We start from the raw sequence: 16,235 nt of genomic DNA, 5'->3' as shown, positions 1-16,235 counted from the left end.
AATAATATTGATAATAAAAATAATAGATTGAAAGTCAGCACAATATTCATTATTTAGTCTTTGCAGTTTTTATGTGATCTGAATACATTCTTTTGATGTCTCCTCTTTATTGCAGTGTTGGTTTATTTTCTTTTTTTATGTCTTCAGGTGTTATGCACTTTTTTCTAATTCAGGAGAATAAAACACTTCAAATCTTCTGTCTTCCATTATTATAATTTTTTATAGTTACTGTATTTTAAGGCAAGATTAGAATTTTTATCTCCCAGTTGTTTCATGGGGTTTTTTTTGTTAGCACAACTCATGAGGATGCAACAGAGGTCTCAAATTTATTAATGGAACAGTAATGGTCTTCACCATCCTTTTAAGCAGAAAAATACTGTATTTTTTAGAAAAAGTGAATATTGATTCTGCCTGTTACTGCAGTGACTCTATGTGGAAATAAAAGAACCGTAAAATGCAGATCAAAGTATATATCCTGAATTCCTAATGCACTGATGTCATCAGGAGTGTTGGATGTGCAGAGAATGCATGTATAAGTCAAGAGAGGTCAGGTGATTTTACCTCCTAGATGAAATCCTAGCCTCTCTGCCTAGAATAAAACATGACATCATCCTATATCCCTTCAAGAAAACAGGGTGTGAGTCTATCAGTGCAAACAAAGTCTACTGTTAGCATGAATGTTCAATTATCCAATTTTATTCCAGAGGGAATGCAGGTTGATTTTATCACAAAAACATCATCTGAAAGTATGTTATTTTTATTCAGATTCATAGTGCTTGTTAGTCTAAGCAGAATTCAGTGATTTTAAGAGTTATAAAACCAATGTCATATTTTCCATTGGATGGAGGCTAAGAAAAATATGTGGTTAGGATGGCAAGATAACTGTATTGCATAGAAAGAACTATGTTTTGGTCACTCATCATGAAGCAGGAGACGGAATGCAACAAAATTCCCACTGTGTTGGAAAAACAAAGTTACTCTGAGACAGCAGAGAAACTAATAAAACCATGGATCTGCTTTAGATATACTCAAGGATAATTGTATACTAAACGATACCACTCCGTCCCCTGTGGGCTCAGCAAAGCCCAGCAGAGACAATACCAGGGCAGCAACGCTGCCTAGTGCAAAGAGCAGTGTGCTGCCAGCTGGCCCTCTGGGTGCTCTTCTGTTCCCACTCCATTTGCTCCAGCTAGGCGACTGCAGCGATTCACTTCACCACTCTGGGCCTCAGTTCATCTGCCCATAAAATGGGACCAACGCGCTTACTTGAGATCTGCACTTTGCAATCTGCTAAGAAGATCGGTGAGATACAATTTTCACTATATCATCTTCCCTCTGCTCTGTGGAAAGGACAGCAGAAGAGCAGGCTCTACCTCCCAATAATCTTTTGAGGGCAGCTCCATAACTAGGTGTGGGCCCTCGACTTCAAAATAAAGATCCACAGTAAAGACTTAGGGACAAGACAAAAGGTATTCATGTGTACTAAGCTGGCTGGTTGAGGACTTCAAAGGGGAGGGGATGTGGAAGAGAAATTATGCAGCAGGTTTCCTTATCATCCATTAGGGCTTCCACATTTTTCCCTTTTAACAAATTAATGACAGTGTCTTTACTAAATCAATGTTGCCTGAAGCATTTCACTTGCTCCGTGTTCCAGTTCTAGGATTCAGGTTGTTCCCGCCTGTGGGCATCCTGGGCACAGGTGGTGAAGAGGTTTTCCTATAGCCTATGTTCCTGATAAAAGTGAATTAAATATAAAGAAATAGTGCGGGAATACATCTTACAGCAGCAGAATAAGACATTCTCTATATAAACAGGGGAAACACCATGAATGAGGAAGCTAGCAGCTAATCACACATAATAAGCAACTAATATTCAGTTTGTATCTAAAGGAGCCCAGCTTTCCTTTCAAGGAATTCAGCATTGGTAGTTGCTCTTTCAAGGCACAATCAAACCTGACTGCCCTATATACCTTTGCTTAACATTCTCAGTCCTTAAGTCATATTTGTTTTCCAGGAATTAATATTCTTCCTTCTATAACTACCAGCTTTCCAGTGTTGTTCCTCATACCAGATACACCTGGATTCCTCTCAAGTCACTGCAATGACATCATCAGCACTTAAATTATGATTCATATTCTTCCTGTCTCACTTGTTCTCCTCTCCCCTGCTTCATCAGACCAACTTAAAAAATAAATAAATAAATAAATAAAAGAGGGGGACGATATATTACGGAAGCGGAGACTTTTGATTTCTGAACCTTCAGACTGCATGTGATTATTCCTTTCAAACATTTCTTGTGTGAGAAAAATAAGCTATTTTTAGTTAAAGCTGAGATTTCAACATAATGCAAGAACCTGAGAAGCTGTTTTCAGGAAAACTTTCTAAAAGATAGTCTTTATTCTTATCTCCCCTCACAGCCACTACACATTTCCATTCCTGCTACTTTCTCTCTTTTCCATTCCCCAGAGAATTGATACAGGTTGTTTGTGAAATCATACGTAAAGAAATTGTAAGGGTCTGTAGAAATGGCCATGAAATGTCACTTGACTGCAAGTGAGTATCGGGAAATGAGATAGCGCAACGGAACATCATGGAAACATCAAGTTCAATGGTTGAGCCAACCTTTAAGCTTACTGCCACCCAAAGAGACCGTTCCGCCCTTGCTTTCTCCCCGACCATGTGCTCACTACTTACCTGGTGACTGGCTCTGGTCCTTGACAGTGGGACAATTTCGCTCCCTGAAAAGCAGAAAACCCACAAAAAAAAAAAAAAAGGATTTTTATTGGGTCAAAGAGCTGAATCAGTGTGCAGAAGACTCAGACAAGCACGAGACTCAGCAAAGACAGGACACAGACAGACTGTATGGCCTGACAGACAGGGGGGAGGTGAAAAAACACAACGAGACAAATCTGGGGCTGAATAGCTGAGGCCACCCAGAACAATGTAGTTTGCTTTGTCAGATTTTTTTAGCCAGATCAGCTCCTTGCTTTGGTTTGTTGTGTTGCAGAAATGAGCAGCTGGGAACAGGAGAGATAAGGACTGCATAAAAGATTCTGCAGCCAGAAATAAAAACTGAGACTGAGGAAGAGTAAGCCCAAAACRTGACTGTTCTTCACAATCTCAAGGCAAGCGTATTTGGCTTTAGAGTCCCAGGTGCTTACCTGTTACCATTAACATTACATTTTCTCTCCTACTACCACTATTMCTGTAAGCTTCAAAGGTGTGGCTCCTGCTCACAAAAACTTGCAGCAGGAAAGCCAAAGATCTGAAAATCTATTTGACCTAAATTCTATTTCAATAGCACTTGTTAAATTTCCACAGCAACTGGGTTAACAGAAGCAGGAAATCTCTGTTGGTTTCCAATGCAGAGAAGATTTTAAGAAAAAAAGTTTTTGCAGCATGAATACATAATATTATTCAGGGTATAGTACTGCATTTATGTAATGTCAGAGATGCATATTTTTGAATAATGCATGGATTTTAAAGGAATTTTCAACTCAAAAAGAAGTTTTAGGAAAGTCCTGCAGTGTTTGCTTTCTCACTAAAATTATTTCTAGTGTAGTCATTTACTCTCTAGCTTAAAAAGAGGTTGATGAAATACAGGGATGAAATACAGCCAGAATAGTTAGGATACTCTGCCAGGAGAGAAAAAATGTGGGCTAGAGACTGAGGACAGATCACATCAGGCCATTCTGGAGACACGCCATGGTTATAGGGACCTGTTTAAGCAGTCCCCACTGCTTTGCCCAAACCACTCACTGAACTCTCCCTAGCTGACAGTGCTCCTGTACATGTGTAGGAGCAGAAGGTCAGGTGCCCGAGTAAGCTTTCTGTCAAAATCCTTGGACAATCAGGTGCACCTGCTAGTTGCTTAAATGTCAACCATTGTTAATTTAGCTACATAAGCCCTCTTGTGAGCAGGACCAGGGAACTCAAGCAGCAGCAAAGGCTTCTTGAGTTAGGTACAATAGAAATAGCCATGAAAAAAAAACATTCCTCCCCAAGCAGCTTGCAATTTAATGAAAAAATACAAGTAAGCAACAAGCAATTGGGAAGAAGGAAAGGGATGAGAAAACCATGATAACAGCTGGTTACATATACATCCATATTTACGACTTCTAAAGCAAACAAAAATCAGCTTTCTATCCCAATTTTATCCACCTTATTTTACCTGACAGATCTTAAAAACAAATATGTGAATGGCGGATTATCATCCTTGAAGGACATTTCTAGTGGGCCCCCACAGGAATCTGTCTTGGTCTGAGTGCTTTTCAGATACTATTTCTTTCAGTTCACTGTTGGTAAAATTTGAAACAGTCATGGAGTTGTAAATAACTTCAATTTGAGTAGATTGCTTAGTTAGGGGAACTCACTCAAACCGTATGCTTTAATATGCCTAAACACAAGGCCACATTCCCAGGAACAAAGACTGTTGGTTATCTGCTCTGGCTCCATGTTTTTTCCCGGTGTGACACTCCACTCCCAAACAGTAGGCCCCACTTTGCATGTGTGACCAGCTGAGCAGACACTCCCATGCAAAACATGGATGTGAAGTAGAAGGACAATGATGGTGGTACTCCAGCAGACAGCATTAGCGAGACCATTACTGAAATACTGCATCCATTTCTGTGGTCATGCTTCAGAAAGGAAAATAAAAAATTGGGATGGATTCAGATGTTTACCACAAAAAGTAAAAGAAAAGTTTTATACGAAGTCAGAAACTTACAATGTAGTGAGCAACACTGAGATAACAACCTCAGTCCATTTACCCAAGAGAAGATTAAGAGATGACTTGACTCCAAACCACAACAACGATATTTACAACAGACAGCTGAGAGCAGAGGAAGTCTTAATCTACAAATAAAGCCATAAAGACATGACTGTCTGGGATCTGAGGCTAGTACACTTCAACTAATCACCTTTGAACAATTTGCTTATCAACATAGTGACTTCTCCTTGTAAACAAGCTGAGAGACTGAGAGCAAGAAAGATAAGGAAAGAGATACAACCATGGACACACACAAGTCATTTTATTTTGAAAGTCCTATTTCAATGTAGACCAACACTCTTCCTTAGCATGCGTGGTGTCAGGACTTTAAGACTGAGAAGGCATGTGGCACTCCAATTCTAGGACAGCCTGCAAATGTATCATTTTTCTATCATAAAGCTACAGTTGCTTAATAAAATTTTACTTGCAACTTTATTTCCTTTTATTTGGGTGGGGGAGGAAGTTGAAACTATAGGCACAGTACCTCTATGGAGAAGAGCCTTCTGACAGCAGAGACACTCTGGTCTAGGAGACTCTTCTTCCATTGCACAGCTAGCTCATGTCAACTGTAGAAATAGCATGACCTGTCAAAAAAGGTTCGCTGCTCTTTCTTTTTATCCCAGGGAGGAGGAATAATATGCAAATATTTTTTTTTTTTTGCGGGATTTTAAGTGATTTATATTTTTAACTGACTCTGTTAGTAACTTGAATATTTAAGGCATTTTATTTACCATACAGTACTGTATTTTTAAAACTCATTCTACATTTAAGCTATTATTCTGTGGAGACCTGAATTTTCCTGGTAGGACTGAAAAAGCTATCACAGAAGAGCCTCCTCCAAGCTATTGACAGAATAATTTACGTTTCCCCGTCTGACAATTTGCAACTACTTTCTTATAAAAATACTTATTCTCCAAAAGCTTTACACATCTCAATCTTAAATGATTCCTGAGATAATGGGCACTTGTTTTTCTGAGACTGCTGTAGATAACTGGCCAAAAATAGCATAAGCATTATTCATGCAAACAGCACACTTGTTGTTACAAAGGGTTTTATGATGTCCATCTGCATAAAACCTTCTTTTCTGTCCCTGGTGGCAGTCCGTCACCACATGTCTCAGACAGTCACATGCTAGTGCCAGCTGTGGCAGAGTGCTGTTCATGTTGCATCTCTGACGAGGGGGTCTGTGTGGCTTGACTGTCCCTGACCCCTGGATTTCACAGCATGCACTGCATAGTTAATGCTCATGCTTTCCGTCCAACTCCATGACCCCATGAGAGGATTGTACAACATCCCATTCACAGCCTTCACTGAAAAGCCACCTGGAAAAATAAGAAGGCATAAAGCAACTGATACTCTCAAATATTCTTAGTCACTGCAACATCACTTTAGAATAGCGAGTCTGAAATATGCTTCTTCCTCTGAGCTTTGGAGCTGTGCTTCACAAGCCAGTTTTTGCAGATACCACCATGAGCAGTGGCAATAGGCATCACCACTGGCAGCACTGGTGACAGTGGGTCCAGCTATTGGTAGCAATAGCTCTGTGTCAGGCCGCATACCATTAGCATGCTGTATGGCAAGCCACTGCAAGGTGGTATGCTAGCTTCACAACACCACATGTGGGTGACTCAGAGTTTTTGTAGGTGGACACATTCTTCGGATTGACATCACTCTTTTCAAAATCAATACCTGAACATGTCTTTGGAAGGATTCTGGAGATTCCCCCCTAAGAAGGGTAAATATAAGAGGCGGAAGAATGCAATCAAGGACTCAGTGCAAGTGAGGAGTGATTTAGCACTCCCTGCTGAGCAGCTCTCAGGTTCATTGCATGATTCTGCTGTGTCCCAGCAGGATACATGAGAGAAGGCAGAAAACAAACACGCTATCAAAACAAACCACTCCTCTGCACCTGCTTCTCCTTTTGAAGAGAGAATGGAAAGAACAACCAGCATACGAACAAGTATTAGTCATGTTCCTTATGGCATCACTGGAAAGTGCTATGAGAAGACCTTACCAAGAGAATAACTCAAATCATAGTTCAGCTTCTCTATGGGGAACTAAAGCAAAGTAAAATATTTGTTGGGGGGTTTTTATACCATCTGTACAGAAAGAGGTCATTGGGCTGTGCTTTATTTTAAAAGCAATCAAAACAAGGGCAGGTTAATTATTTGTTCAAATCAATTTCTCAAGAGTTGACTAAGAAATCTGCAGTGGGTTTCATCTTCACATTTTTAGGAAACCTTTTAGTAACATAATCTGAATAAAGAACAAGAAGCAGCAGCCAAAAGAAAAAACACCTGCTCCCAAGACGAAGATGACAAACAGTGCAATTGTAGCAATGCAGCTCCGGAGTGCCAATACAGTTAGATTCTCAAACCCGAGCTGGAAGATATGAACCTCTTCATAGTGTACATGCTGTCATCAGAATAGGACAGAAAAACTTTGCCTCTTTGCTTAGGCTGTCAAAAAGGGGTTCAGTGGCAATGGTGACCTTGAGTAATCTCTGCATTCTTGGAACTCCATTAAGATTATTTATTTTAGGCAAAAAGTCAGGAAGCAGAAATAACTTTAAACCAGAAACGATATTCATAATATATGACGGGTAACTCACATAGGTGAGGCAACTGATGACAACTACACACAGCTTTTCCTATCTAGTCCCCTTGCCTTTTCTACAATGAACATTTGATATCTCTGTGCATTCCCATCATCCAGCCCAGTACTTACTCGATTCCAGGAGGTGCTGGAGCTCTTCAGGGGGAACAAACTTCTCCCACTCATGTGTTCCTTCTGGTACAATGCCTATTATTTTTTCCGCAACCACAATTCCCAGGACATAGGACAACTGCGTTTTATTGATTGTAGTAATGAATAAAGAACCTTCAGGCTAATTAAAAGATTAAAATGTTCAATTAGAAGAATATTAATTGAAAAAAAAAACCCTCTAAGTTTAATTGCATTAAGCCACATAATTTGTCTATGTACAAATCTACATGCTTCAAGAGTAAGAACTAATTTCATGTCAGGACACAGATTTACAAGTATACTGTTTAAATATAATTAAAAAGTCAGAATGTAATGTTCTAACAGTGTGACTCAGTAGTGTTCAAACAGTCAACATAACCAAAGCCTTGGACTACCTGAAAACTATCTCCTTGTCCAAAAAACATCTACCCAAATCACACATAACACATACTATTACCCAGAAAAAGGATGAATGAAAGGTATAAGGTGTATGCAAGATCTAATGTAAATATATATATATATTTCTTTTTTAATTAAAACTAAAAGAAAATGTACAACACTGCTTAACTTAAGATACTGCTGAATACAATGCTTGTTTTAATGATTACAAGGACAAAAAACAAAACCAGGAATGAATTGTAAGCACTTAAAAGACTGTCTGATAGAAATAAAGGATAATTTCCAAACCCCCAACATACTGAATATTAGTTAAGGGTTCCATTCAAATAATACACATGCCTTCTGATGACCAGAAACACAAATCAAGAGATTAAAGGAGAGCTCCTGCTTGTGTACTGACCCTACCRTCCTTCTTTGCAAAGGAAATAGTATCAGAAGGAATAAAACAAAGCCCAATTATATCTAAGCACGACCATGATCCTTTAAAAGCAATCCCGGAGTATATCTGATATGAGTCTAGATCTGGAATAAAATCTTGTGAGTCAGAAATGTCATTACAGAGAGTTTCAATGCAGTCTGAGCTGTAGCTGTCAATCATCAGCAGCACTGCCATGTCTTCTCTCACCCAGGAGAGATTAGAAGCAACCAGATTTCTTCAAGTCTTGATGCAAAGCAACACTGCAATGTTAAGTAATGCCACTAAAGGCAGGGTTGGGGGAACAAATTCCCTTTAACTTTAGTCACTGAAGTTGGGAAGATCCACTTTCTGCATCCTCAGGGAGAATGAAAGGCATCTCCAGAGTATAGTTCATATTTTAAGCACTTCTAGGTGGAGGAATGAATCCAGATTTAGGTGTTTTCATAGACTTAACTTCAAATAAAATCTTTAATAATAAAAGAGAATATATATTCCCARTAACGAAAGCAAAAGCTCTCTTACCTTTAACACCTGATAGCAACACTTGATAAACATTTCAAGGTCAGCCACGTGCTCYGCTACTTCAGAAGCTACAATTACATCAAAGGTTTCCATAGACTCTTCCACAATCTCCTCCAGTGAACTGGACTTGTACTGTACTCTCTTGGCCAGGACAGGATCAAATGACTTGTGCTGATCTGCTGTTCTAATGTTGTCCTCCAGAGGATCAATTCCAGTAACTGAAGCTCCCAGCCTACCTAGAGGCTAATAATACAGAGTATAATTTATTCTCTGCATGAAAACAATTTACTTAAAGGTGTCTGCAACTTCGGAATCTGCATAAACAATCCTGAAAACACTTGCAGAAAACATTTATAGAGGAATAAGACAAACAAACGACAATAAATGATGGGCTTTGATCCTCCAGCTTTATTTAAAGGTTTATTAGAGATAAAGCACAAAAAAAACCCTAAATTTTTTGAGGAGAAGAGGGAATAATCTTAGACATAAAAATACCTACTAAAATGTATACTTTTCTTAAGAATAAATTGGTCTGAATCCATTTTGTTACCCCAAATAAAGATTTCTTCCACAATTACTACCACATACAGAAAAATAAAGGGGGAAAACCAATGCAGTATTTAATTACTGTCATTACTTTCTTAAACATCCACCTGTAATGGTAAATCCTCATATCTTTTTAATGGTTACTTAATATATGATTATCTCTGGGACGTTCTCACTGCTGAAAACTAAACACTGATGTTTACTAGGATAGCATCAGAGTTAGTTGTCACTCAAGTTTCTCTAGTGTCTTCTTACTTATAGGTTAACACCTCAGTCATCACCTCTTTTGAAACTGAAACAGCCTGCAGAACATGACCACATGTATGTTATTCCAACCTGAAATTCACCAGGTATTCAGTTTGAGAAGCTTATGCACATACCAATTCTGCCAGTCATGTCTCTGAGTCTCACAAGGCTAGAGAATTTTGCCCAAAATAAACAAAAAAACATGGGGAGAGACTCAAGTTGCTTTTGCAACACCTCTCTTGAAAGGAAATAGCACTGCTCAGAGCCTGCATGGCCATACAGCTCTAGCATTGATGGGTCTGGTTCCTTCCCAATCCCAAGTTTGTGAAGACTCCTCTGGCAGCAGCTGCAGTACCAGCCCTTGCATCAGGAGACACTCTCCTGCCAGAGAGGAGGTGTGTTTCAGCTGTTTGACATTATTCCATGCTTTTTTGATGAGGTCAAAGCAAAGGCAAGAATCTCACCACAGATGAAAAAACTGACGATAAGCAATTCAAAAGAAATAAGCAAAAAAAAAAAGTTTATAATAGAAAATACTATTTTGATAACAGTGATTGTCATGGTAAAGCATTTTTGCCAAGGCTCCAAAACAAAACAAAAAACATACTGTGACTGCCCAGAGGAATGTTAGAAGACATTTACACCATTCTCTCCTCTTTTTCCTTACCCTGCTTGAAATCTTACTTTTCTGATGACCCCTAAGATCTTTCTCATTACAGATTCCCTTCTTTTCTGTGAACCACCACCACCACTGTCCTAAACAAATAATCTACAGGGTTTGTAGAATTCACTGCATTCCAAAACACTTGGTAACTAATATACCATAGAAGAGAAAAGGTCCTCCCCAGAGGTTGAGAAATTAAACAACAAATTAGTAAAAAAATATATATATATATATATAAAATGATAGAGGAGCAAATTGTTTCTTACTTCACTTAGCAATCCACCACCACAGCCAACATCTAGAATCTTCAGTCCAGAAAGTGGGTTTCCCAGTTGATGGTTATTACTCATGTTCAGCAGAGTATCTCTGAAAGAAAAAGGATGTGATTAAGGGCAAACATACAAGGTGGTTTAATAGATGTTATATGCAGTTATCTTAAGCACTGGTAATTGTAATTCTTTTACAATATTTTCTGAAGATGCACAGAAATAGCATCTGAAAAAAGTCTGCATCTTCAGAAGGATACCTAATAAATGGCACTCTAATATCATTCATAGAATGAAGGGCTGAATATTCTCCTTCTTCATCCCACCACTTATGTGCAAGGAGCTGGAATTTTTTCATTTCTTTTGAATCCACTGTTGAGTTTGAAGTGCTGAAAAGTCTCTTCATGGTAAACCTAAATAACAAAAGCAGAATGCCATGAAACTGATATTGATATTTCATGTCAGCTGAAATACAGGAAAAATAAATTCTTGAAGATCAGAAGAGAAAGAACAGATAAAATTCCAGTCTTCCTTTAAAGACTCTAGCTATACTTGATTAAAAGCAAACAGATTTTATGCACTGTATGAATAATGTATTTTCCAAAACAGATGACCACATGGCTATAATTTTTTAATTAGTAATTATTAAAACAAAAATAGGCAACATCAAATATCTAAATATTTGTGAGATTTAAAAATGACTTCATGTGACACTGTCACAAAGTAAAATTAAATTGTTATAGAAAATGACACTCATCATTTAGGTTTATTTTAGACACAATACTTACAGTCTCTTTATTTCAGTTAGAGAGACAGGCAGAGTACTACTGGATTTCAGCTGTATTTTCCAGGTAGGGTTCTCAAGAGTACCCCTTGGGCCTGTCTGAAAAGACAGATCACCATGGTCATCTGCATAAATGAAAAAAAGGCAACTGAGTGAAAAACATCAGCTTTATGATCACCCAAAGGCAAAAAATCTAGTTCATCAATGCTGTTAAAGAACAACTTTACATCTGCCATTCATCAGTACACAGTTTACACATCTATTGATTACGCTTACAGTAAAAAAAGGGAAGCCAGTGTCTCACTTGAAATGGTGACACCTGCTTTACAGGCTTTTCTTGGATATTAACTGTGCAAATCTTTACACACCAGCTCACTGTACTACTTAAGGAATGCACAGGGATTAAATAGGACAGTATACACTAGTTTAGCATACCTGTACTTGTCAAAATACATATGATGACATTTCTCAGAGTCTAAGCAAACAGCAATTTTTCATCTACCTGAAACATTTTACAGCTAGTGAGAATTTCACTCCAAAAGGTCTATTCTGACCCCCAGTTGTGCATCTACACACACGCCATAAATAGCTATCAACACAGGACTCTGACTCTTGGTTCATTACATACTGGAATAAGAACTTTACAGCTGTGCACTCTTTTTGTATTTTTTATTGTAGAAATGGTAAGAAAACATAAGAAAAGTGAGAAAACCTTGGAGATGGTGTACAGACCGAACAAGAACACAATCTTAAAAACTGTTCTCCTTTGTCTTTTCCARGCATGCTTTAGCAATAGGCTGCTCCGCTCTCCCAAACATAATGTAGACTCGTCCAGAACTTCAGCTGGTATCCGGTCACCAACAATCCCCAAATCTATACCTCAAGATCTATAAACCTCATTACACCCCGAGTTTTAACCTATTCTATAACTAGGGCGATTTTAGAAAGCAGTGATTGAGGGAGATCTCTACAAACACCTTTCAGCACGTATACACGCTAAAGAGACCAAGGACGCCATGCCAACTTCAGTGCAGAGACAGAGGAGGTGGCTGGGAGGAAATGCACCGTGCAGCCGCAACCGCTGGCTGCTCAGGAGTGGCTAAGCAAGCGCCCTTCGAGCAGAGCCCCTGTTGAAGACGCGCCCGCCATGCCAAGCGCAGTGGCTGGCGCTGCTTGTGCCTCTGGAGCAGCAAGGCCGCAGCCCAAACGCTAGTGGCAGCGGGGCGACTAGGCGAAGAAGTGCAGCCTGCGGTGGCAGCACCTAAATGCGCTGACACCGCCTTGCTATGGGAGGGCGGAAATTTAAAAAACATTTGCAACATGGCAAAAGGTGACGGTGAGGAGGGGCAGGCCGGACGCGCCGCCGCCCGTTAGCCGCAGAAGGGGTTTAGGGAAGGGTGCGAGGGCGCGGCCCGGCGGCGGAGGTGCAACATGGCCGCGCGGGGGCCCAGAGCCGTTGGGCGGGGCGGGAGCGCAACCGCCAGCGGCGCGCGGCCGGGCCGTTACCAGAAGGCCGTTACCGGAAGGCCGCGCCGCTACCGGGGCCGCCACAGCACAGCAGGGCCGGGCCTGTTCCCCCCCTCTCCCCCCACCTGCTCACCGCCTGCCGCCCGCCAGCACCGCGGCACCGCGGCCGCCGCCCACCGGCCCACCAGGGCGCGGCCGAGGCCGAGGGCACGGCCCGCCCCGCCGCCGCCGCTGCCCCACATCGCCGCCGCGCTCCCGCCGCGCGGCGTCCGGCGGCAACGCGGGCGGCGCCGCGCCGTTCCGCCCCGCCGCAGCCCTGCTCGCCGCTTCCCCTGCGAAACACCGCGCTGCGGGAAAAGCCGCTGAAGCACCGCCGCTCCTTACTGCTTAACGCAGGCGATTGATTGCTTCGGGGCTGTTTTCAGCGCCGTTTTCCTTCCGACAGGCACGCCGGCAGCCATCCTGCCACTGTTGCGGGTTCGTCCCGCGAACATCGGGCAGCGCTTCTGCGGAGGCAGCGGGCGCCGGGCCTTCCCCAGCTCCCGCGGCAGCAGACAACGCCGAAAGCAAGCCTGCAGCTCTGTCTTTGTCGTATTTAAAAATCTTATGCTTATTTTTGACCACGGTGCAAGTTTGGATCTCCTCCAGGGGATTCTAATGAATTAAAAGTAAAAAAAAAATTTTTTTCAAAACTGAAGCAGATAAGAACAAAGTGCTGATGAATACAGGTGGTTTGATTTCTGAGGACATTCATAGAAAATAGCAATAAAGAAAAATTAAAGATTAAGTTTAAAAATGCTGGAACTGCAAGGTTTTCTTGTTACTGAACGTGAAGGAGCTAAAGTAGATAATAAAAACAAATTTTAACACACTTTTCATAAGAAATCCCATTTAGGTGACTCCAGAAACATTCTTAAGCTAGGGAATGCAATTCTAAAGTAATTTTTTAATCTAAGTTTAGAATTTTGTTCTAGAAGTTCAAAAATCATGTAGAAAGACTTTTTTTGAAGCATGTTTCCTGCAAATTCCTTGAAGAGTAGTATCTTTGCTTCTAACTTCTGGGAGTAACTGACTGCTTTACCAGTACTTTTTCCATCCAGTTCAAAAAAATGTATTTTTAATGTGTCAAAYTTCCACAGAGCAGTGTAACAGCAATAGCTTAAGACCTCCACAGGCATCTTACAATATAGTTTTATTTCAGTATAATTTTGCTTGGAAGAATGAATGCATAAAAACATGACATCATTCCCTTTAAAGGAAAATGTACTGTTTATTCCTTTCATTACCCAACACCTGCTTTCCTGTGAAAATGACTTGGGATGCTTGAAGATATGACTGATTTAGCACTATTTACTTTCCAATGTTAAAACTGTGATGAAAAGTAATTTAACAGCGAGTGTCTCCAAGTATGCACAGGGACTCAGTGTCCATCATGATGTCACGGGAGAAGATAAAAAGTAAGAATGATTTTGGCAACTACTTACTGTGTCGTACCTGAAAAATTCTTTTGTAAAGTTAAAGAGAAGCGGGACGGAACATTGAAGCACTTATTCAAGGTTGTCCATTAAAAAAAAAAAAAGATTCCAGTTTAATAAGAGTTTCTTATAGTACAATGAGCTAGAAAAAATGCTTTATACTTTTTTTCCTCACAACAATAAAGCACTGCAGTGTCCAAATGCATTTTCATTGCAATGCTGCTAACAAAGCAGGCCTTCGTACCCTTTCTGCTTCCAAAATCTAGTCTCTAAGTATGAAAACCACTGTTGTCACATTTGAGCTTCATGACACGTTGCTATGTCTTAACCTTGAAGTTCTTATGAAAATTAATGCCACTATTATTTAAATTACACTCCTTTATTTCTGTATGTGGACCTGATCCTTGCTCCTATTTGAACAGAAAAATACTTCTTTAGCAGAGGCTTATGTGCATGATGTTGTGATTAGCTATTAACTTCTGGAGAATGAAAAAGTTTAACCCCTCTGTCCAGGCTTTAGCATGGATGGTAGAATCCATAAAATGATTTAGGCTCCTATGTGCTATCTTGAGGGCAACCACAGGTACTCAAATCGAAAATTTTAGAATGTAATGGCAACTCCTTAGCACCTGTCTTATCTCCTAGGCACTTCCCAATACAATTATCTAAATATTTGCTCTGGGTGTTAGCTAGAGCTGTCTTAATTTTTACACTGCTAGACAGCTGGACAGTCTTACTTACAGCTACATAATGCTGGACTTAACTGAGAGTGCCCAGACCATGAGACTCCTCACCTTTCTTTTTCTGGGGGCAGGGCAGGGGAGGGAGCAAATTAACCACAGCTGGATTGCAGATCCGCAGCACGGAGCAAAGCACTTGGATCCCTGATCCGGTAGGGTTTGAGGCAAACCTCTGAGCACCTTCTGCTGTGAACCATCAAAGCTGGCTTGCTGGCTTCTGTAGACAGGGTGTTCCTTCCTGATTTGCTTAAAGCAAGCAAAGTCCAGTCTGTGGCCCAAAGGGGACAAGCTCACTCCGCTCCCTCATGCAGACAGTACTGCTCACAGCCCTGGCTAATCACTCTCCTTTTCACAACCAGATTCAGCACTTGTCAGACACCTCTCAAAGATGATTCAACTTACCAACCCAGCAGAAAATTACTCCTTTTTCTTAAGTCAGGTTAGTAAGTTGAACTGGCTCACACAGGCCCAACAAGCACAAGAGCTATTACAGAGGAGATGACAGGACAAACCTGTCATGAGCACCAGCAAGATATTAATTTAGCTGCACTGTTAAATCAAAGGGTTTAGATCCATGAGATGCCGTAACCAAATCCAGCAGTTCAATGCTGACAAAAAAAGGGAGCTCCTCTTTCCCTGCTCTTTGCCGCTGGCTGACTTTGGTACTTTCAGATCCCCACAGGGAGCTAGCTTAGCACGCTTAAGTGGTAAAGAACTAAGTTGGTTTTGAAAGAAGAAAGAATAGTTTTCTGTCACGTTAGTGAGTTAAGGGTCTCATGAGAAAGTCTCATGAAAGCCAGTGCCAGCTGGAGGGGAGCGGAGCAGAGCAGAGCAAGGGAGGAGCAGCCACTGAAGCAGTGGAGCGGCAGCTGGAAGCATCCCCGTCCCAGAAGGGAGTGCCGAGGCAGGGGCCTGCCCTGCTGGCAGGCGCTGCCATCCACACCAGGGAGGCAATGCCAGGCCACTGGCAGCAGGAGGTTTGGAGTAGCATAAAATAGTCATGATTTGGCTCACTCTCCCCTGTATCTAACACAAGTCTATGTCATTAACTGATATTATTAGGAGCTACAAGACTCACATGTGAAATCTGTGCCCATCTGTAGATCTGCTGTTGAAGATAGAAAACTTTATTTTTTTAAGATTATTATGGTAGGCACAGTACAGACTAATGATAAATACTATATATGTAAAACTCT

At 40.8% G+C, this 16,235-nt stretch overlaps 1 protein-coding gene across 1 annotated transcript; it reads right to left on the bottom strand.

Annotated features, from left to right (window-relative positions):
• Positions 1–5,012: 5,012 nt before the first annotated feature.
• On the bottom strand, positions 5,013–15,809 carry COQ3 (coenzyme Q3, methyltransferase). Its single transcript, XM_026059316.1, has 7 exons — positions 13,209–15,809; positions 11,362–11,482; positions 10,834–10,986; positions 10,574–10,673; positions 8,852–9,094; positions 7,495–7,654; positions 5,013–6,089 (listed from the first exon to the last, which is right to left on the bottom strand). The coding sequence occupies exons 3-7, from the start codon at positions 10,977–10,979 to the stop codon at positions 5,926–5,928; spliced, it is 813 nt and encodes a 270-aa protein (XP_025915101.1). The 5' UTR covers positions 10,980–10,986; positions 11,362–11,482; positions 13,209–15,809; the 3' UTR covers positions 5,013–5,925.
• Between the last annotated feature and the right edge of the window lie 426 nt (positions 15,810–16,235).

Source organism: Apteryx rowi, unplaced genomic scaffold (assembly GCF_003343035.1).
Source record: "Apteryx rowi isolate R43461 unplaced genomic scaffold, aptRow1 scaffold_155, whole genome shotgun sequence".
Lineage (NCBI taxonomy): Eukaryota > Metazoa > Chordata > Aves > Apterygiformes > Apterygidae > Apteryx > Apteryx rowi.
This window is presented reverse-complemented; position numbering and strand designations above follow the sequence as displayed.